The sequence below is a fragment of the Botryllus schlosseri genome, chromosome 8 (genome assembly GCF_051294905.1).
Source record: "Botryllus schlosseri isolate E-star chromosome 8, Bs_hap1, whole genome shotgun sequence".
In the NCBI taxonomy this organism is placed as follows: domain Eukaryota; kingdom Metazoa; phylum Chordata; class Ascidiacea; order Stolidobranchia; family Styelidae; genus Botryllus; species Botryllus schlosseri.
In genome coordinates, this window is record NC_137243.1 from 9,603,794 (window position 1) to 9,628,074 (window position 24,281).

General features: G+C 40.3%; 2 protein-coding genes across 6 annotated transcripts in view; one reads left to right on the forward strand and one right to left on the reverse strand.

The window, feature by feature from the left end:
• Nucleotides 1–3,117: 3,117 nt before the first annotated feature.
• LOC145445239 (uncharacterized) lies at nt 3,118–8,269 on the forward strand. 2 transcript variants are annotated; one of them, XM_080323403.1, is made up of 3 exons: nt 3,118–3,688; nt 6,710–6,820; nt 7,998–8,269. In XM_080323403.1, the coding sequence occupies exons 1-3, from the start codon at nt 3,670–3,672 to the stop codon at nt 8,060–8,062; spliced, it is 195 nt and encodes a 64-aa protein (XP_080179529.1). In that variant the 5' UTR covers nt 3,118–3,669; the 3' UTR covers nt 8,063–8,269. The 2 variants fall into 2 exon arrangements, with proteins under 2 accessions (XP_080179529.1, XP_080179528.1); XM_080323402.1 differs by lacking the exon at nt 3,118–3,688 and adding an exon at nt 3,695–3,964.
• Nucleotides 8,270–14,210: 5,941 nt separating this feature from the next.
• LOC145445189 (tubby-related protein 3-like) overlaps nt 14,211–24,281 on the reverse strand; it is a 28,380-nt gene continuing 18,309 nt past the window's right edge. For 2 of the 4 annotated variants that reach the window (XM_080323345.1, XM_080323344.1), the window contains exons 7-17: nt 22,872–23,113; nt 22,723–22,805; nt 21,798–22,372; nt 20,503–20,610; nt 19,376–19,477; nt 19,108–19,210; nt 18,032–18,180; nt 17,896–17,970; nt 16,797–16,884; nt 16,258–16,341; nt 14,211–16,196 (exon numbers count right to left, since the gene is read on the reverse strand). In XM_080323345.1, the coding sequence (XP_080179471.1) occupies nt 16,063–16,196; nt 16,258–16,341; nt 16,797–16,884; nt 17,896–17,970; nt 18,032–18,180; nt 19,108–19,210; nt 19,376–19,477; nt 20,503–20,610; nt 21,798–22,372; nt 22,723–22,805; nt 22,872–23,113 (1,743 nt within the window). In that variant the 3' untranslated portion in view covers nt 14,211–16,062. The remainder of the gene's footprint in view (nt 16,197–16,257; nt 16,342–16,796; nt 16,885–17,895; nt 17,971–18,031; nt 18,181–19,107; nt 19,211–19,375; nt 19,478–20,502; nt 20,611–21,797; nt 22,373–22,722; nt 22,806–22,871; nt 23,114–24,281) is intronic. The other 2 variants (XM_080323346.1, XM_080323347.1) reach the window with 1 other exon arrangement.

The window sequence follows — 24,281 nt, forward strand, 5'->3', positions numbered from 1 at the left end:
TTGTAATCGTGTTTTCCTCATCACAAAGGAAATTTGTTTGTGGTAGGCCTATGTTTGGGCGAATCCAATATAATTCCACTATACGGACAATTCTGATGGGAGGTCAAGAAATAACAGCATGTAACAAAGGAGATTAATAACAATTGGTCCACCCAAAGATGCAGCACAGCAGTATTAACTTCCATAAATTTTGGAAGACACGCCCTGCATCAACTCTACCGGTGAATCTGATCACATGGGCTGAGAAAGGATAAGTATTTGACAGTAATATGTGAAACTATACTAATATTATTGACGAAATTCACTCATGAATATGAGAAAATTTTCGCGCCTGGCGCGACTAGAAATAGCATCCCAGTAGCGATTTCGATGCGCATAGTAAGGCGATGTGAGTAAATAAATTAGTCCGGAGTTCACCAGCAATGGACATGGACACTGGACAGTTTACGTGGGCATTTGGCCTCCAATGAGTTCATACGACTATGCACTGGAATGCGGTCGTAGGCTAGAAGTAATCTGAATGCGGCCGTGAGTTGCAAAAAGGTTGCCCCCTGATTTAGATGCTGAAGAGTGTTGTCAGGTATCGTGCGCAGCTCATAGTTCAAAATAGAATGAAAGGGATGATCATGATATTTTTTATTGTATTTCTATTTCTTCAATAAAATATTATTTCCTGTGTGGTAACTATGCCCGTCGCCCATGTTAGAGGGCACAGCGTTGTACTGACGTAGAGTTATCAAAACGTGGTTACTGTCGTGCCTATTTTTATCTCGATATTGAATCTGGATCTTTGCAGAACAAAACCAGCTCATTTGCAACGGTTAAATGACCAATCAAAGTCAGCCGGGTGTACAATATGTACATGAAGCACACAGTCAAAATTGCGTACACGTGAGAGGGGAAAAGTACAAATGTTCCCAAAGATTTATATGACTGATGGAAAGTGAGAAGAATTAACCTACGGCGTCATCATGACAAAATGAGGTTGCTGACAATGATTGCGTGTCCATAAATAATATTGGAATTTCCATAATGCCTTTGAACGGCGAGAACAAATGCGTTCGACTAATGGGGCTAAGGCCGAACTAATAAGAATTTTTAAGGCGGACAGAAGATGATTACAAGGTATACCATTGATGTTGTTATCTAGAATTCGTTTCGCAAAATCAACGATGATATTCCTTTGTTGAATTCTTCCCCGTAATATGATTGACATCTCCCAATAACTTAATGGTCCCCCGACATTTTTAGATCGGTTGGTTATATCAGATTTTACATTTTTTCTCAAATCATTCTCAATATTATAGGTACAAATCGCGAAACGTATGCAGTAAATTGCTAGCTTTAGTATATCTTCACAGCTGGTAGTGTATGGCAAGAAATATATAATATTCGGATTGTAATATGTATGTTTCCGATGAGTCGTAGACGCGAAATTACGGACTTCTGTTGGTGCGTAATGAGACATTAATTCAAATATTGCTACTATGCTGACATTTACTGACACAAATTAGTATAATTCGTTGTTTCGAGAACCAGACTGCATAATAAATTCTACGTAAAATGTTGTTTGTTACGTAACTTCAGGTCACGATCGCATAGGAGTAAAGCGAACAGTAAATAATCACAGCCCGTATTTATTCGTGCAACAATTACCATTCCCTCGAAAGTTTTAAGGGAAATGGATCGGAATATTACCCGCGGCATAGACTATAAGACTAACTATACCTTTACCAGATTGGCTACAACAATACGAAAAGGCATTAAATGTGATTGACGGAAGAGTGCTTTTAAACTCGGAAATTTACATACGTTTATATAAGAGGATGTGCTCAGCAGTATCAGAGGGGAGATGTTAAGACAAAAGATGCAAGGGTTAAAATGTTTGAGATTTCCAATAAGTACTTATACGCCTTCTTATGTATAGGATAGTTAAGCTGTGATTCAGTCGCGCAACAAGTTGGGACCATGAAAAAGATTGTTACTATAGCTTGATCATGCAAATATAGATGTTAACCTTTTTGAGTTCGCGACATAAACATGGTGATATCGAACAGACACCTTACTATAGTCCCTTGATGGAGGGCGAAAGGGGCCATGCCCACCACAGGTTTTGTAAATTTTGGTAAATTTACATTGAGTAGAGAGTTTTGTGGCAGATTTATACAACTTGAAATTGAACTTCACCCGATTTAGTGTCACTAGATTTCTGGGCAACCCTCACCCGTACATAACAAATATGACAAAATACGCATCATTAGCAGAATTGAGTATAACCGTATTCTCAATTACGAAAGAAAGGCATATCCCTAGAATAGCTTGAGAACGCAGTTGGGATGCTTTAGTCAAGTTTTTTTTTTCAATTCTCTGGTCCGACTCCGGCCGTATCGGGAAAAAGTACTGATCCGGCTCCGGCCGGAAATCCGGCCCTACACCGTACGCTGGTTCCGTGAATCTATAAATATGGCTCGTTTATTTTCGCACTGGCTTGGCGGTTACTTGCGTGTGGTTGATTGGTAGTTATTTCCTTACAGAAGTCATGCTTATCCATAAAGATTCTGGCCGTATCTAAAAAGTACTGATCCGGCTCCGGCCGTATCAGAAAATGTACTGATCTCCGATACTGCTCCGGCCAAAATTGAGAAAATCCGGCCGGATATCCAATCCGGCTCAGGTCCATGCTTCGCACTAATGCACAGTGCACACTGCACACTGAATGAAAAGTAAAACATTAATAATAACATCAAAAGGACAAGCGATGAAAATGAGATGACATGTGTTGGACTGTCGGTATATAGGCGAAATCGATATGTCAGATGACTCTGATCATGGTCCGGTAATCTCGAACGTTGTAGTACAGTATATATTTACTCAGTAAAAAGTGCTTGTATATCGACTTGAAAGGGGACAAGTTCGACTATTGTCGGATAGTCGCCGAGATACTGTTCCACGGTTAAGGTCTGGCATACTACGTGATAGAGCAACTTGTTTTCGTGTGGTTTGTGCTGAACCGGGGCCCCGGCTGAACACATGGTAGTTGTACGAAGACATAATATCGGAACTCATATCGCTGCGGGAAGAGTGTGCGTGTGAATGATTGTTGTTGTTTGTGTAATCATGGTGTTTCTAAACTTCAATGGTCCTTTACGCCAGGCCTATGTTTTTTATTTTGGTTCTGTTTCTGTATATTGGTAGCACGGCCCCTTCAAGGCTTTTTAAGACACCGCTTCTGCGGATGAGATGGCGAGAAGTCTAGATAAACCTCCAAAGCTTAGTTGGGAATTGTGCGAATGATATTTAGAAACTGCGGAGATAAATTCCCCGTATAAGGGGTCCGTGGAGCCCAGTTTAAGTACCCCTAGTTTAGAGGATTGTGATGTATAAATAAGACACTTAGCGCGCCACTCATTCATCCTCTCAACGATTATCTCAAATAAACGTTGCACAGAATGATCGATTTCGTACGCATTTAGAATTCACTACAGTAGAGCGCAGTGGTATAATCCACAGCTGCATCACCAACGAGTTGCGGATTCGAGTCCGAAAGGATCGACTTCAGAATTCTTACCTAAATGTTTGAGGTTTATCTCGCCATTTCATGCGTGTAAGCGGTGCCTTATAGAAGCTTAGAAGGGGACCGTGCTACAAGTCAGCAGCTGCCGAACAAAAATGAAGATGATTGGCCTGGGTAAGTGACCATATAGTAGTCGACAAACACCATGAATACCACAAACAACAAACATACTGCTACAGTAAACCAATACAACGATATACCGTTGAGATTTCTTAACTTGATATTTCATGATATTAACGGCAGGGTCTACCCAGAAACTAAAATTGTATTTTTGTCCACTCGACCAAGCAAAGAGTATGATGAAATTGTCAGTCATGTTTATGGTGACTTTGCTGGTAGTCACCTCTACCAACTTTGGAATGTCGAGAAGGAATTACTCCAGAAACAAAAGTGAGTGTTTGCGGTTCAAGTCACGACTGGAATGAATGCGAGAATATATTTCTTTGAAATGATGGAATCCATTGTACGAACTGGACCACGTGTCTCGCGTCATCATCATTGGTTTATTAGCAATTTTATCAGTTCAATACACCACAAAAAATGTGATACAATGAAAAGACAGGAAGATGTCGAAGCGACAAGGAGTAGTCTATGGAATCTGACACCCACCTTGGCCTAGGCGATGTAAAGAGGAGGCATGCACACTGAATGAAAGTATAGAAGATAGTATAGAAAAAGAAAGCGACGAGAAATAGGGCGGCATGTCATGGGAAGCGAGATCGATAGGTCAGTCGTGGTCCGGTAATCTTGAGGATGGACTGTATTTATTTAGTAGTAATTGCTTGTATTTCGACTTGAATGTGGACATGCTCGTCGACTGTCGGATGGCTGGCGGTATACTGTTCCACACATCAGGTCCGGCATATTTGATAGAGCGATGATCTTTTCGGTCGATCATATGATATTTGGACGACGTGGACCCGCGTGTGTTGTACTTGTGCGCTTTTGATTCAGAGGTAAAGAAGTCATTGAAGTATTCGGGGCAACGACCGCAGTGAAACTGATACATAAACTTGGCGATTTCTAGTTTCCGCATATCTTCTATGTTTAGGACGCCGAATCTCTTCAGCAGCGACTTATTGGATGGGCAGCCAGGCCCCTTTGGGGCCCTAGCTATGATTCGGAGTACTTTATGCTGTAGTTTCTGCAGTGGCTTGAGTGCAGTTTTACTGGCAGCCCCCCAACAGAGGATGCCATAATGTAACTTCGATTGGATTAAGGATTTAAAGAGTATCAGAAGAACCCATGCTGGCATGAAGCGCCCAAGGCTGTAGAACAGGCCGCACTTCGGTGATAATTTAGTTTCTAGGGACTGAATATGACTCTTCCACTTGATGCAAAACGGTCGATATGCTCATTGTCAGTCATGGTAATGAGTGTATGAGATGAAATTATTGTGATTTTGGTTTCATTCAACGTTGCGAAAAGGAAATTAATCTCAGCATTTAAATATACATGATCACGTGTTTTGTTCTGAAATCACAAATCAGCAGCAGGCCGCAGAATAATTTTTTTCCGGATTCTGTGGATTCACTTATAAAATTGTTGAGTTGCCTAAAAAACGCTGCACACCAGATTTGGCTCAATTCCAACTAGTCAACCCCATATAATTGTTTAGTGGCCTAGAAGAACGATGTATAACAATTTTTGCTTCATTCCAACCGGCAAAAGCAAAGTTTTTGCAGTTGAAAATTTTGGATTTGCAAAAATGGCATTGACGGTTGAAAATTCCAGAATTTTGAACAAAAAACTCAAATAACTTCGCTTCTACGCGTTGAATTTGCGTCAGATTTGTTTCGCATCGCTTTAGTAGATAGCTCAACAATTTCATGGAGTTGACAGTAAATATTGAATTATTATTTTATTTTTGATAATAAATTCAAAAATTTCAATTGGTTCTGCGTCGGCGAATACTGGTTGCAATTGAGCAACATTTGGTGTGCAGCGTTTCTTTAGGCAACCTAACAATTCAATGAGTGACTCCCCGGGATCCGAAAAAAAAGTTCTTTTTCAATAACCCTATATTGACGGACCACATGCGTCTCGCCAGCTGCCGACCGCTTCATCAGACCATGCATATCCTCGAACCTCGCGAAAATGCAAAATTATACTACTTAAGTATTGCTTATAGCTCTAAAAATGACTACGCTAGCAACGATTTTACAAGGAACTCCTGGAAATACTGAATTTTCAATGACCCTACTAAACCTACTACCATTAAACTGAGACGAGTCAGATCAGCACTGAATACGCGTGCGAATTCAAAAATCGTAAATCCATACATGCATCAACTCATGAGCTGAAGTAAAATTATATTGCCGCCGATAGTATATGAAATGGTTCACTTGTAGCGGTTGCATACTGACAGTTTGCTCATTTCGGGATATGGTCAAATGGTCATTTACAATGGCATTATACCATTTTTAAAATTTATTTCCGACGTTTTCATAATTGTTTTACGTGCTGATAATAACTAGGGCACGTTTTTGCAACTTTTGCGACCTTTTTTACAACTTCTGGCAGCTTCCTAAATTCTGAGAAGTTATGTAGTATGGTGTTTTAAGTTGTTTGGAGGAATCTTATATTGCAACTTTTTGCATCTTTTCTTCATTTCTTCATGCAACCTTTTGCAACTGTTTTCGATTTTTCGTGCAACTTTTTGCAATTTTTTATGCAACCAACTTTTTACTGGAAATATTACTTACTGGCACTATATGTAAATAGATCGCTTGATTATTTCACTGTCGTTTAAATTTGAGGTCCTTTCTTATTTGACGTACATTCAGGCTAGACCGCCGAAAATTATATTTTCACTGGGTCAATTTTTTCAGGCTATTGATTTTGTTGAAGTCGCTTAGTTTTTCGGCAGTGCCATGGATGCGGAACAATTCGAATATCTCGTACCATAATAATTTAAAGAAACTTGTCCATAGATGTATCTTTTTAGTGCAATTTTTGTGAAAATTAAATGCAAATTTTTACAGCAACTTTTGTGCAAAATAAGTGCAACTTTCCACGGATTTGACTGCAACAAAAACTTGCCCTAAAATAGCACGTCTTTTAGACGTTAGGCTTTATTGTTGCGATTGATGAAAATTCGGGGCAAAGGAAATGATTTCGATGTACTGTTTCCAGTGGCGCGATTGTTTCAAGTACTTTCAGAGAAGTGCAGGTCAATGTACTGCCCCGCGGTGTCAACTTATCGCGACTGCGTCGGATTTTCAAGAGTAAGAAGGATTCGCAAATGTAAGTACAATGTATCGTAAATCAGTGACGTGCGGTCAAGTTCGTGGTTAGTTAGACACTGACTCCTTTAGAATCACATTTACAAAGATATAAACCAAACAGGTAGCCTATTCAATCATTGCCTTGTTTGGTAACACAATAGCAATTCTAGGTCGTCACAGGCTGGCTACGTGAGAAGGTACTATATACGTAACCAAAATTGAAGGAACGTATGGAAAATACATAATAGCTACATCAGTTGCATAGGATATTTGCTCTGCACTACACAATGGTCGTCACAACATAACTCGTACTAAAACCTCGGTTCTCGGAGTAGACAGCCGATAGCGCATTGTCTCACCGCGCTGCGACTGTTGGATTATTAGGCCAACGTTCGGTGAGACAGATTAATTTGTGCCCCACCATATGTATTGTTTCATTGCCCTGCCGTTGCACGCAGCTAAGACGAATTTCATATTCCCTGGCGACTCTGAGGGGTTATCGTGCCGTGATATTACTAATTTCGGATTATCGGAATCAGTGCGACGATAGCGTTCGATTAATGCCAGTTATTGTAAATTTCGAGCTGTTTATGATGAATTGCGCTATCACGGGTGTCTGAATACGTAATATTGGGTGAAAAATGATCAGAATTAGTCATTCCTGGCCGTCAGTAGAAAAATACCAGTATTGACGGTTTTCACAATTTTTGTTTGCTTTTCTTGAAGACAGGCACTGCCTCCCTAAACTCCCTTGACCGCGAGTCCCTGTCGCCAATATTAAGCTAAATACAACGGGAAATAATAATTCGAGTATCCGTAAGCGTCTGATTCGCACTTATACGTTATATTTGTATCTGTGAATTCTAAGTATGTACTCATCATGTGCGAGTCGGACTATATACGGTGATGTCATTATATAACCCTATTGATATCAATAGTAATATATTGATTGGGATATCAAAACAGGTATAAAACGACTAAACGTTCATATGCTTTTATTGATCGTATCGTTTGTGACATCTTCAAAAGCTGCGAATGAAAGCGATTGTATTAGATACTTCAACGAATTGCAGTTCCACAAATGCAGGACAAAATTAGATTAGTAGGCTGAGGTATCCACATTGTGATAAATGCGACAATCGTAATAGGGTGTGGGTTTACATTTCAACACAAATATCACGTTCATTCATTTTCAGTTTGTCGTATTTGCTTGATGCACTTCTGCCGAGGAAAAGGAAGGAAATCATTACTTGGAATGTAGCTATAATAAAGCTGTGATGGAGATGATGAAGAATATTATTCGCGAAATTTTGTTGTAATTTTGAAAATATATTATAGATTAAGCGTATATATATGTACACATTTTTATCGCTTGCGTTAAACAATATTGTTATAGTCGTGGTCGGCACCATTTCATTGGACAACTGTAGCGCTCTGTGAATATAATTTGAATAATTTGAAAACTTTATTCATCACATTGTTTGTAGTGGACTTTGTGCCGATATACCAGTGTTGGATACAAATCACAGGTCATATGGAGTCATTGCGCATTTTGACTCGAGTCAAATCGAGTCACTCTATTTTTATTGCCAAGTCGTATTTTCGAGGTACGAGGCATGATTCAAATCGTTGAATTTTGCCCGATGATTGAAGAACAGATTGAGGCGCTATTTATTCTGAATCGAGTTACGAATAGAGAAGAGAGTAAATTCTGATTGCAAAATGGCGTTGTATCGTTCAAGCATACATAAAATTGCTACAGTGCCTATGCAACTGTCCGCCACTCATATTATTATTAGTATTGTAAAAAGTAGTAGTGGCGCTTATCTCCTATAAGGGACTGGTGCGCCACGGTCTGTAATTACCTTATGGTACGTCGGATCATAATTTATAGTTATTACTACACGGGTAAAAATTGAAGGAATCTATCACACGATATCACAAACTCGGCTCGGCGGTTAATAGCTCAGGCAGGACTAAGAGGTTGTAAGTTGTGAATGAGATGTTACGAGGTAACAATGTCCATCAGTCTATAATATAGTTATTTGCCTTGCGGAACCTCGCGCTCAATAAATATTGAAGATAAAATCGACATTGGAAATAACGGGTTTCGCTTTTGTAACTCAACCCCCTCTCCCCAATTGCGTAGACACTGCACGTGATGTACCACCACGGCATTCACAATCCGGCCAGATCGAGTCATGCACAGTGATTAGTGTGCAATTATGCATTTATAAGTAAGTTATATACTCAAATGAATGATTAAGCTGTAAATAAATGAACGAAACGATTAACCGAAACGTGCACTTGTCACTACCTTCAACTCCAGTGAGTTGACACAAAAGTCTTCGTCAGCATGAACGAACATTCATGCGTGACGGTATGAGCCATAACCATACAATTAGAGTACAAGTCGAGTCAATCAAAATACAAATTAACTGAAGTTGAGTCATGTCTCGAGTCATTACAATTATGCATCGTGGTTTCACCTACGCCAGGGGCGGGCAACATACGACCCGCGGGCCGGATCCGGCCCGCGAAGGGATTTTGTCCGGCCCGCGGACAGTTTTCCGTCTTACATGATAATGTGACCCGCGGCCCCAGTCTGCCGAGATTCCCCACTACTTGCTTACTAGGTCAAATTTTAATGATTGTATGTTATTATATACGTGTATGCGCACTGCGCAGCGTGAGAGAGTGGAACTTATGCGTAACTTCGTCGAAGCAAGAAGACTTGCTTTATCGGCATTTACGATGTACTCAACCCTAATGTCGTTTGTGGTAATCATGGTGTTTGTCGACTACAATGGTCATTTACACCAAGCTGATATTTCTTATTTTCGATTCCGTAACCGCCGACTTGTAGCGCGGCACACTTCTAGGTTTTTGCAAGACACCGCTCATGCCAGGGGTCGCCAACTCAAAACGAGTCGCGGGCCACTTTTCAAATTTCGGTAGAGGACGCGGGGCGCATGAATTCAATATCGAGATTACAATTAGTCGACACAGTTGAACAACGACGTTATCTCGTCACCTACTCAACCCTAATGAATTGATATCTTGGTAAATTTGGGGTACCGGGCTTATCGAACGGCTTGAAATCTTAATTAAGGATTGCACCGCGTGTTGATTGATCAGAGAGAAGCAGACATGGCGGTGCATGTATGGCAATGCTATTCTCAAATCCACATTGTCTTCCTCATTATCGGCGAGAAATGGCTTTGAACTGACATTGCTGTCTTTAAAATACCTTCATTAAGTACGATTTATTCCTTGTATATGTGGACAAATGGTCGAATAATGTATCGATTCAGGAATCCGGCCCGCCAAGAACTTAGCTTTCCTATATCCGGCCCGCCGACTGGAGAAGTTGCCCGCCCCTGACATACGCCATGTGCGGGAATATTCACTAAACAATTGAACAATATCTGATGACGTCATACATCGCAAACTGCACACCTTATTACCATGCGGCGCATAATAACTAAATTTTAATGACAGCTAGGTCGTTGTATCATCGCCACTTATGTACGGAAGCGAACCGATCCAAGCTACTCATATGGCGGGTCATTTGAAAATAATTTAGTGCAAACTATACCATTAACAACCAATCAGTAAGCAAAATTTACATCGTAGTGCATTTCGTATGTATCTATTGCCTTACCAAGCTAACGATGAACTCGTTAGGCCTCAAAGCCTCTGACAAACAGGCTGATTACCGAACAACTATATCCTGTCGGAAAATGATGCTACAAATTGCCCTTGACCTCAAACAAGTATATGCCTGCAAACTTCAATATTTTATGCGATATCTTTCACCACGAAATTGGAATTAAGTGCCCGCTGATTAAGTCAAACTAATATACCCTTGCATATAAAGCCTATTTTTGGCCTTCCTTGTCACCAGGAACTATAACATTCCAGAGGTAGGAGGTAGGACAGCGCTTCTTTGCAAGTATGAAACGGCATCTCATAAATGCTGAATTTTATTGATACAGAGATACATATATATTGAATACAAGCCAGGAACAGTTGTCGACGTACAGTATGAAACTTCTAATTCGGTTGTGGTGGCATCGGAAATAAAGAGTACTTTCACTTCATGATCGATCCAGCAATCTATAGAATTCACAACTCAACACCTCTATTTGCTATCGCCGAAGTCAATTCCCTATCCGTTTGATGGAGCCGTTGTTGTGCCGAATTTCTGGGAACATCCTAGGCTTGATTCTCTGCACACATTCCACGGGCACGCGAATCCCGCAACGCGAGAATTCCGCAGGACACTATCCCTGCACATTATTTCGTAAAATAACATGAAGTAGTTTCCACACGCTTTATTGTCACTAGTTTACTTGATTTTAATATCGACACCCCTGTAAAAAAATGAGAATAATAAAAAATAGATTTTTTAAAAACGCATAATGTACAGAAATGAATCCGAGTAAAACATATTAATCCAGATGATGCACGTACGGATTGCATGAATAGGAAGGTATGCACGTAGGCACGAAGGATTTATGGCCGCGATATAATTCTGAGTGAGGTTCGGTTTTCGAGTACCACCCTTTTCGGCCCGTCGGGTGTCAATACACACTATTTTCGCTATGAGTGCAAGGCATGTGAAGTTCAAGCAAACATGGGATTCCGAGAAGTGTGCCAAAAAGATTGGCTGAGAAAAAACTTGGCTGAAAAAGACTGCCCTTATCTCGATGGTGCAGGCGAAAAGAAGAATACCCCATATCTCTCTCTCTCTTATATGTCTAATGGTACATGTGGGCACCTAAATGACTGGCATCAAATCTTCCTCTCCTGGCAATCCGAACCCCACAGGACGAATACTATCCAGCAGAGTGAAGAAATAACAATTCGGAATCGTGTGCGTCTATTTGTTCGGTACGTTTGGGCAATTTCAATACCTTTTGACTATTATAGCAGACAGGAGGCCACGAAGAAACAACAGGCGACGAAGTAGTGTATACCATCGGGCCCGTCCGAATATGTGTAATTAATATTATTTAATACGTGCCCAAATTTTCCAAGACAATCTTGTGTAAAAAAGGGATGATGTGAACCTCTGAAAGGTTCAGGTTCGTGTGAACGCGAACCTTTCTGAAAGGTTCTGTGTGAACGCGAACCTCATGACGTCACGTGACGTCATATTGCTAATTCCGAACCTATCTTTCAATGAAGTGATAGCCTATATTAATGTGCGATACCTAGCGACGACTCGTGCCACATAATGTCACAATGCTGAAGTACATATTGGCGTTTTAAACGTCGCTAAATGTATCAACTGAGGCAATCAAATGATATAATACTCCCATAAAATCAAAATCATCCATCGCTTTGTCACAAATTCCACGAGGACTTACCAGGGAATTTAAGCTTACGCCTTAACGGTCTTGGCCAGACCATGTATTCGGCGTCTGAGTATTGCAACATTGATATTGAGCAGAGTGGAAAACAGGTTTCTATACTTGCTATCGATATTAGGCTACCCCACAAGTTATACAGCTGTAGCCAACACCTCAATCGCACGGATTTGGTTTTGAAGATACAGTAAACATATGAAATTAAGATCGACCCCGTACGCCTGCTACATTTGATACATCAAAAAAGGATATCAATCTCATTGATTGGTTGAATAAGCATCATTCGCTGACTACATGTAGTGTCTTTCGCTCGTGATGTTGTGTGACTGCGGGTCAAGCTCACAGCAGCGAGTCAGTAAATATTCACAAACGGAAAGCTGGATATTTCGAGCAAACTTTTGTAACAAAACAAGAAAAAATTTTGAGATTATCAAGGTGCATGCTCGTTTTGTGTTGATTTTTCATGCTGTCAGCGCCGTGCATAGAATGGCCTGCAGTTGTGCTGCAATAAATTCGAAGCAAAGATTTCATAATGACGTGAAAATTGTAATATATGAAAAAGGTTCACAGTGCAGAACCTACCAAGGTTCTGTTGTGAACGCGAACCTCTAAATTTTCGAGGTTCACACACAGAACGCGAACGTGAACCTCACGTTCACACCATCCCTATGTAAAATACCTAATGAAGTATAAACACCATGAATATCATCAAAATCAACAACAACCTCACTCAGCTGTACCGGTAAATGTGATTACGTGGACTGAGAGAGGATAAAAAAATCATAGCAATATGTAATGCATATATATATATATATATATATAGGTCTAGCTCTGTCTGCATTCAGACTAAGAGCACCATCACCGAGGTGATGGAAATATCCATCGAAAAGGGACACAGCAATAAAGATTTCAAATATAAATTAAATTTCGCGTGAAAGTGCTGCTTTCGAAAATGTCCTGATGTCGGTATCGTTCCGATTAAGGACATTGTTCATCAGCGTTGCAGACGGTCTTCCTTTCTTGGTTCTCCTTTCATCTTCAAAGGTTATCGAATTCACGACACTATCATTAGGTTTCCGAATTATGTGGGCAAGAAATTTAGCTTGTTGGTGATCAATAAAGGATGAGAGATCTCCCAATATTATAGACCGATTAAATCATGTATTTTAGAATTTTTTCGCGCTGAGGCGTCATACTCACTAACTATCGATCATAAGAAATGTCCGAGTAGTAGTGAGAACGCCCAAGATCTTATGGGACCCACAACCAACGTTCTGGGGGGGGGAGTGCCGTTTCTGCCCTGAGTGTGGCACGAACAATCGAACACGGCTTAACACTTTGACTGCCAACAATCCTAAATATAGGATTTTACTCAATCCCATAAACTGCCAGCGATCCTATATTTAGGATATTTTTGAAATGAGTACAGTAAAGTCCGGAATTGGTTTTATCACCGGATTACGGCTGTATCCGAGGCTACTGAATAGGCTTGTTGTCATAAACCCCCATTTTCGTTGCCGGAAGTATTTTTTAAAAATCACATTTGCATACAATAGGTCAACCTTTTTTTGGTTTGACCACTAGGTGGCTTTTCATAAAATGAGCAGCAAAAAAATTGAATTATTTTGATAATTCCTTGATGTTGAAAAAAAATTTTTTTTTCATAAGTTGCGCAAGGTTTGCACTTATCAGCACGCCCGATTCCAGCCAAATATCCAACTAGTCGAAAATTCATTGTTCGCTGGCGTTTACTGGCAATTTCCATAATAGGCCTTGGCAGCTAAAGTGTTAAATGGCCGACCTGCCCGAAATTGTACGTAGGGTTGAACACCCTACGGACCCAAGACCAGCGATTTCTTTACGGCAGTGCTGACATTGCGCTGTTTTGGACCTGCGTATGCTCATAGCCTCTTGCCAATTTCCGAATTCTCCTTTTCTACGGAGAAAACGCTTGCCTGCAGTGCATTGCATTGCCTTTGGTAATTTATTACTTACTAACTAAACCTTTCGAATGCACATGAGTGACTCACGCAATTGCAAAGTTCGGTCGTATATAATACACGATACTGAATCGCATCGATACAGACGTACCAACCAACGAATACATATTACAACACGCATGTACCCGAGAATACTTGCAATATACCATCTTCTTAAGTTTCAAGTATGTCAGGCGTTAGAGATGATATGTAGTCAAGCCCCATTCACATTCTCCAATAGCCAACGGATACATAATTGTTGTAACATGCATACAGCTAAATAATGATCACGTCACAGACGATGTGCACTTTCAGTATTTTTGCACTGATACCGATATCACACTGATACAATTTCGTCGAGAAAATATACATGACATTGCGACATCTCTTACTCATGCATTCCCAGGGCGTTCTCTGCGCAATTCTCATAGAAAATACAGTCAGTAGGTCTTTATTTCTAGAGCGAAATCTACCATAAATAACATCAACATTTAGTAAAGATTGCATTCTACTGATTCTTAACGAGGGATAGATATCATTTATATTTCCTATATACTCCATCGCTATGCGAGAAAACAACATCCTCTACTTTGGGAGTTACCATAGCATGTTGTGCGACGGCATGCACGATGGGCATATTAATAATACTAGAGAAACAACATTGTTGCGTTGGTAGGCTTTCACTATTCTCCGGTAAATGCAAGTGCTCGAATATATTACAATAGATGGGCCACGTAGGAAAACAAACAAAAACAGTGTTGAATAGTCTATACAGGTCATTTAAAAGAAATTATTAGGAAAAGGATGTTGTATAAGCACACAGATGCTAAACAGTCGACCGCAGCCTGCCCGGCAATCCATTTAGACAGCATTTCGTCATATCGCACGTGAAGTCTTAAATTACAAAATGCGGTACCACAGACACGAAACGAATGCCTAAGTTCTGGCACCAATTGCGGACATGCCGCACAACGCGGAAATAAAAAGAGAAACATATAATATAGAGGTTTGTCGATGTGACTAAAATTCATATTACTATACTGTATGTCGCAATAAATAGGAATTAAGTGTCCCGCAAAGTGAGTTACAGACAGACCGTGGAAAATAAGAAGTAAAATACAGAAATGTTAACTTTTGCATCGATGTGTTGAGTCGGCGTAACGGCAATGTTGAAAGTACTTAGTCCTGCAAGATCCTCGTTCGGGAAACAGTTAAAGCTGGACAGAATCGATGGCTTTGGTGACTCGATTCCGAATCCAGTATTAACCTTCGAGTCGAGTATCAAATGTTAAAACGCCATAACAATAATATCGACTTGGGGAAAGTTACAAATTATCCCATTCACGGATACAAGAAAACCAAATCATTATACTTGATACTGAACTCGGATTCATTGTACCCATCCCTAAGAACAGTTGGCCGGATCAATCTCCGACGCCCACAACCGGCCAGTACGTATTCATATCATTCATAGCATATCCGCCCACAAAAATTAACGTGTAAACTTAACTCCGTCCACAACAATCGGGATTTGATTTGATTCCGATCACGCAGACACGCTTCACCAGAGACGGCAGTGAAAATAGGTAGGATACGTCCCACCATCCATCCACCAAACAGTCCAATTTTACAGGCAACATTAGCCCTGGTAGTTCCAATATCCGTCGGTAGACGAGAAGATAACAACCCGCGATAGCTAATCCAGACAACAAGCGCGATTTCATTGCGCGGCAGCGCGTTTCCAACCCGGGACCAGACAGATTCCGTTGAACTTGGGGAGAGAGAAATACGCGTTCTACAGACATTGAAAATAATACTACAATTGAAGAAAATGAGATCAGCGATTATCTTCCGCAGGTGACAGTAAAATAATCCGGTAGCCCCGGCACTCGGAAAGCGTGATTCCATCACTCGCAAGCCAGCTTCCCGTCGAAGCTGGAGAGCGCGATCGCAAACGCTTGCAGCGCGCACAAGGGATAGTTGTAGTCCAGCGTGAAAACGTCGTCTGCCACGCGGCCGAACTGCATCACAATGTAATCGACTGGAAAGGGAGATAAGAATATTGGGATTATGCGGCGCATTATTAAGTGGCGTCTACCTACCGTCGCTCTGGTGAACAACTTGGAAGTTTTTCACGGACGCTTGGGTGACCCGACCTCGGAAGTTGAGGACGTACGATTGAGTTTCTGGAATACAAATTTCACAGAGTCTCGTCATATGGCTGACACTGGCGTTATGGGAAATAAAGACATGGCAAAAGTAGTCGCATAACTTCTCAATTGGAAGTAGAAGTAACGCCGTGAAATTCAACTGAAGTACGCGTAGAAGGTGTAATTTTCGAGATATGAAAAAACTACTTCAAGAGGAACTAGAAAATGGAAGGTTTGAAACCCACAGGACTAATCAGTTACGAAAAGATTTGCTCAAAATTGAGTTCGAGTCGTACAGCAGTTGGTCGGACTCGGAGCTCACCGCTTCTGAAATCTTTGAAAATGAATACATGGGCTATTTCACGCGGTTCATAGTCCAAAACGAAACTACTGGCAACTATGCTTTGAATATCGCCATCGACAGGATTCCGACAGCTACTTGTCTAGCTAAGGCTAAACAATCATCTACCATTTCTACGTGACAATCTTACCTTCATTCCAAACAGGCGTCTTATTGCTGAGTTCGATCAAATTGTCCATGTTTTTATTCTGCCACCGTGAAATTATGGTTTCTCTTTCCTGACAAAAATAGACCGCTTTAGTATCCTGGACACTTGCAGAGCAAAAAATAGCATAGTGCAATGGTCAATTGAACAATCAGAGCCAGGTGTGCGTAAATTACACTGCTCAGATTTGCTTCACGTTAGAGGACCACAAGTATTCCCAAGGAAGCAACCGGCACAACGATGGAGGAAGTGAAAAATGAATGTTATGAAGCCTAGCTAAGACGTACTTGGAGACTGTATGAGACCTCAAGACACATGCCTGGTAGATTGGAACGTACTGTATTTGAATTTCCCAATTGACCAAAAAGATATTAGTGCAAAATGACCTTCACTTCCCACAAAGCCATCACGAATTACAGGGCTTTGTTGAAACGTATGTACTTCTCGACAGAATGGGAAGATCAGCTGGAATGCAGCCGTCTTAAGGCTTATGAAGTATGATTGACAGATTTCAAAGCACTTGAAACACTCAATGAGGTGTAGTAATTCAGTAACGTCTGAAACAAAGAGTTCCAAAAGCGAATGAGTTTTGGAAAAGACAACCCAATATCGAGCACCACCACCTTAACCCATACTAAGATCTCATATTCAGCTGGAAAAGATGCACCACGAATTTGATATTAATTTATGCAAAGTATAACGTAATATTCCTCAAGTAATCTTTTGCGGAATGAAAAATCTTTTCGACAGGATGGGCATTACGCTTTTTGTAGATTTATACTTCGGAGAATCTTTTGAGCTCCAAATGTAGAATTAAAAGTTCCATACTAAATAAGGTGCTTCCACCAATGATTTCATCCTTTGCCAGGAACTAGAATCAATCACACCGAAGGATTTATATTTATTAAATCTGTGGCGCTCTCTGTGTCACTGAATGATACCGTATGCATAGTTCTTGTGCATTACTATTCTTAATTTCACTCGGAAACTTCTCGCCGTACAGACAGCCCATCATAGAATCATCAATACTGTATAACGTCGACAATATTAGATCATCCATAATTCAATACTGTATATCCCTTACATCCAACGGCTTAAATTGAACCCTCTCGTGATCGACGTTCATTCCCGGGATGACGATAGTCATCTTCCTCGGACCCTGTAGAGTGAAAAAGATTATTAATACCGCTGCTACGTATCAGCGAAGAGTATCGACCGACCTTGAATCCTAGCACGTTGGTTTCGTAACAGATGGAGACGAGTTCCTCACGTAGGTTACTTCTATCAGCCGCGACCCCCGGTTTACCCCACTTTATCCCATGGTCGTACACAGTAAACTTTGTACCGATCACGTTCGAGCGGACTTTGCCTGCACAAAAGTTATATCGGACTGTTCCTCAACTCTTGTGTAGCGGTACTGCCATCATTGGTTTTCAACAACATAAAATAATTTTGAATTGGAACGAAAGCACCATCACCAGTACTCGTTCCGTTTAATTCGGACGTTTCTACTTGCAAACATGCAAAGCCTATAAAAACTTTTCATGGACCAGTAACAAACTCCTCGTGGACAGGCACTGGTTCGTCGGCCACAAGTTGCCGACCACTGAGATAGTCGTTTAGCTCCAGCAATTCGATCATATGAGGGAAAGGAAAATATTGCTATTATTGTATGAGGCAGATAGCTTTTGTTATTGAAAAATGATGGCCGCAAATCTAGATTACACCGCGCTGGGAAATAGAAACCTTTGCTCAAATATAGGCTTGGAAAAGGTTGTTTATGGCCTTGTTATGACCAGAAATGCATTTTTCAGTGCAGAAATAGTAAAAATGTGGTTTGTGATGACATGAACAGTGGCTTTGCTGTATGCTGCAATTATGCGCATGCCATTTTCCCTATACTTCTCCAAACTACAAAACATGGTGAGATCGGTATGAATGGACTGGACATACAATAGAATTGCTACATATCGCAGAATGGGGTCCGCGAGCGACGTATGTGATGAACAGTAACGATGAAAATGTGTAAACATTCTGACGTGACAGATTCGATTAAAAACCATGATTTTTTGAAGCAGTCTTAGATATGTCGACATCAGAAGTTCTGCAAGGATCTCAGCTTCGAGAATCTCATAACCTTGCGTCGCTTCGCTACTATGCGTGATAGGGAGGGTATACACATTTAAGCAGCCGTTCGAACGGTGGAATAGCTGGCAAAATAGAGTCAACGACTGCCACAGCCGGCTGATAAGCTAAAGGTGTAAAGAGAAGTAATAAAACTTTACAGCCTACTTACCGATATATGATTCTCCGCCTCTGGAAAGGTCAGTCGCGTCGATGGATATGAGATAGTTTGAAGTTTTGCTTCTTTTTCGCTTTCTTCCGGCGAGCAAAAATATCTGCGAAAACAGGATCCCATGAAAAAATGATTTAAAGTCATTTCCAATTTCCAATAATCCGCTGTGATGCTGGCATTTACTTTGTCATCGTGACTTTTGTTGAATCAGGCGGTGGAACAAGAAAGGTATTCCCCATATTGCTCGAGTAATAAAAGAGTGGCATACCTTTCGTCCATCTTCCCTTTCAAAATGAAGGTAGTACGTGGGGTACGCGTGTTTGTCCACCCCTCGCTTATCCCTGGTTATCCGACATTTCACAGTGAATCCCTGAACGTCGAAGGATTGAATAATGTCCGATATTAACCGGGTATTTTCAAAGAAGAGAAGCAAAAGTCTCATGACTTGCAAACAATTTATGCATCACAGTACGATGATGGTTTTATCGCGTCTCTAAGAACAATGTTGAAGTGTTTACAGTATACACAAGCACTAACACAGAACCGATCAAAAAGTATGATAAATGGCGGAAGATCAAATCCCAAGTGTCGTTTCATATTACGAGACAAATATACTCCATAATTATGTACTGTGATGTCAAATAGTAAACTAGTATACAGACTGGCCGTGGCATCGATACTAACAGTTGGACTACACACTGACGGTATAGTTGCATTACAAAGAACACATATGCCTTTGCAGTTGGAAACTGATATTCATGAGGTGCCGATTTTACAGTCAGTAATATGAAACGTGTCATGTGTCATATTTCCACAGAATGGTGTCTATCAGGGTTGTAATGACTCGAGTCACGAATTTCTGACGACTCGATTTGACTCGAGTCAATCTGTGTATTGAATCGACTTGGATTCGAGTCATTACGCATGACTCGAACCAAGTCATATGACTTGAGACCGACATTTCATTGTAATTTCGAAGAATAGTAAAGTAACCACCCTATTGGGATTTCGTCTATTGATATTGGTACTTGAAAATGCGACCAGATACTGTTGAAAGTGAGGAAAATTTGTATATTATAAATGCAAACCATTCGATATCACCAAACAGAGTTAGAAAAGTGGCTTTACCAAAACTTTGACTGGAAACTGAGCAGTCAACACAATGACTCGGACTCGAGTCATAATACCACGACTCCCCTGCTCGATGATTGGACTCGGACTTGACTCGGTGGTGAATTGAAAATAACTCGACTTGACTCGAGTCAAAATTATAAAAGTGAGATTGACTTGTGACTCGGAGCCTTGTGACTTTGTCACAACCCGTGTCTACACAGGTATAATTATCTCCAACATGCGTTGTGTTCCATCCTCATACACTGTAGTGTGAGTACTTACTTGTGGTGCTGGGGTGTGGGCAAACTCCTCGAGGTTTTCAAGATCCATACCGGGCGGGCCATTTCTACCGCCACTGCTACCAGGTCTCATTTCATCAGGTGCAAGTTCCTGGCGAATAAGACGCAATTGTAGTAGGGTGAGTGTTACTGGACATTCAGTTTACATCACACTTGTTATTGTTCACTTTCAAAAATCTTATATCCAAACGCACAAATCATTTTGGATAGTGTCAAGTCGGACATTGATCACACTACATACGGTCCAGAATACCAAACACCAATCATTACAGTTTGATACAGAATCAGACTAAAAATCGATCAATTCAAATATTAAGAGGTAAGTGTATAGTTCATGAATGAATCCTGTTCGCATATATCACGGGTGGCCGATATGACAATCGTGGCTATTACATAGCAAATTTCGGACCTCAAGTTGCAGGAACTAGGTGGCATCAATAAAAAAAAATTATTTGGAGTTTGAGATAACAGTTGTCGTACTTTTCCAATTCGATTGCTTGTATTTTCTGAGTGTAAGGTACGAAAGAACATAGAAATCTAATCAAGGGCAAGCCGGCCAACAGGAGCGTAGGTCAGTTTCCCGGGTTTGAGGTCACACAATATCAAGCAATGTGCGGAATACATCCATTCGTGATTCGATTCAACATATTTATGCTGCTCATTATGTCTCAACTCAATCATCTCATTGATTTGTTTGGCGAAATTATAAAGGGAATTGAAAGCCATTGATTTCTAGTCTTCATATTCAAAGTGGAAAATGAACTCTTCTTGAAATTGCTCCGTGTGTGTTTTATCAACTGGAGACATAAATTAGTTTGCAGTACAAGTGTCAGGACAAGGTACATTGTGGCATTTCTTCCGTTGATCATTGAAAAAGTTTACAATCATACATAAGTTGGCCACCCATGACATATATCATGTTTTCCGCAATTCGATTTTTACATATCTTGATCGCATGCATGCTACCAATTCAATCCTTAAAATCAAAGTGAAGCCAAGAAAATTAAGTCTTTTAACAGCGAATACTGCATAGCATGTAGGACACTGATTGCTTAAAGTATTTTCCCTCTGCTACTATGATATCTCAAAGGGACGGACGGATGAAATAAGCAATACCATTAAACCTAAATTTGCTTCATCAACAATGACACACATACTCGCAGACACATTTACATACAAAACTGCTGATGAATAACTGATGAATAAAATTCTGCTGCATAATGAAAATGCTGACTTCTGTTACATTTGACACAAAAACTTAAAATGCCTGCCTCATACCTTGAATAGTCCCGTTGACTTCCTACTTGTCGAAAGAAAAGCTGGACCTGAAATTCTTGGAAATTTCTGGGTCACAAAAACTTTATAAATTCCATTCGCAGCGTCGCGGCGACTAGTATCCAATCTAGCTTTCTGCTCGATGGCTATAGCTTGACTATAAGAATCAAATATCTCTTTCTCCTCGCCCTTCAAAGCATCCCTGTACTGCCAATCTTGCTGAAATTTCATCCACAGATCTTCCAAAATTTCAACGGTTTTTGACAGGGTTTTATCAGGTGACAAGATAGCACCGACGGCATGGATCGCAACGTTTGTTGATAAGTCCATTGTTCGATTAGCGCGAGGGGACCACAGAGTCAGTGATCTATGTTCTAAAACCAAAGATTGCAATTCTCCGCATAGGCACGTCACAGTCTTATAGTCATCATTCTCCTCTCGAGCCGACTCTTCAATCGTAAATGCATCTGCATGCTTCTGCGATGTCTCTTTAGCTATTCTACTCTGTATCGTAATCAGGAAATATCTCAATTCCGCAATAATCTGCCAGACCTTTCGCTTTCTAGTTTTTGCTCCATCTGGAAAATATACCAACTGGTGAAATTTGGTCACAGGTTTCTGCCGCAATTTGTCTGCCCTGATTGACAATCCCAACAATGAACAAGTTTGAATAAGAAATTTGATTCTAATAATGACATATACAGCATTTTTATTGAAGCTATGATCTCAAGCAATGGGGTCATGAAGTCACAGAACAGCTTCAGTTTTAGGTGAAATGAACACAACAATCCAGGAAATGCTTAACGATCGCCGACAAATCCATGGCATCCGCGATCGAGTCTATCAAGTCTACCGAACCGACAAAGTAAGAAGTCCGGGCTTTGAATAAAATATCACTGTAAGCTCAGTTTCTAAGGAATTCTATTACCTTGTGATTGCTTGACGTCATGCGACACTAACTCTAGATCTTGATGAGCATCTGGGCACGGTAGGATCTCGGTTTGAGTTGAACTAAAACAAGCTAGAAATCCTGTACCATGTACACACTGTAGACACAGCAAACATTCACCCTATTACCTGACTATACTGGTGCCTTCAACACCTGGCAAAACGCACACTCCATCTTCGCTATTGTCCTCGTTGGTAACCCCACCCTGCACATACCGACTGCTACCTCGCTCAAAAGCATCTTCAACCTCTTTCTTATCAACTTGAACAAAGTCCTGCTTAACGGTTTTATCTGCTACGTTACAAGATTTCGAATTCGCTTCGCCTGAATCATCATCCTCTTCTGAAGACGACAAACTGAACTGACATGTCTGGAACAGATTTTAGTGTAAGATGAATCACTTCAATAAGAAAGCAAACACAAAATCCCCTAAAAGACACAAATAATTCTCCATTAGTGTCTGACCAATATCATGATGCAACTTCTTCCAACACGAACTTCTAATTAATGACTTATATCAAAATTTTTACTGAGACAGATATTGGTCTAGCTCTAGTCCCAGTCCCAACAGAGATCATTGTTTTGTGCAACTTAACTCTTTCCATTGTAAGATTACACGAAAAAATGCTAACCACTTAAATAAAATTTTGAATAAATAGAAATGTATGTGATTTGGAGGATGCGTTCCCACGACTGAAATATTGATCGTTATCACGAAACGCACAGCACACAACTGATCATAGCTTGCCACCAACGAAATAGTTCGAAGAAATATTTGTGATAACGAATGTGTCCTAAATTTGATAGTATTGAATAGTGTGAAGTATTTTGAACCATATACCGTAATTATACCCGTGTATTAATAGAAAATGTTGGAAACCAGGAAAAATATTAAGATTACTCGAAAATGTTGACAATACTTTCATTAAGTGTCGAAGTGTGCAGTCTTAATATTCCAAAATATAATAGGCTTAGATGTCATGATAAATAGGGATTACATCATACAATGAAACCATGTCTCATCACAAGATACAAGAACGTCAACCGAAAAAGGCCAGCAATCTATCCGCTTGGCGAAACAACAAGCTTCAGTGTTAGCTCTCAAAATAAGTACTCCAATTGATTACAGATATTGTCAATCCTTTGTGAGACTGTGAAATTAATACAGAAGATTATAGTTATTCCTACCTCACGGAAAGAGCAGGGCCTATCATTAACGACCACAAAACTCACAATGAATATAGCTTAGTGGATAATTTACAATGTATTTCATGTGAAAACAGGAACATTGGTGGGACAAGGTAGTAGGTAGGTTTCCATACATATCTAACCCAATGACTGGTTTGTCCTTAAGTTCCATTCATAATATACAGGATACCAATGTAATGTGATGTGATAATCATCAAGTTATGTGATCTAGATACCATTTACCTTCACAATATTCAATATGACATTAGTCAATAAACAAAGCTGGTTGAGATTTCGACAGGGTAAATTCACCAACCTATTAGTCATTGAAATGATATTGGCTGTAGGAA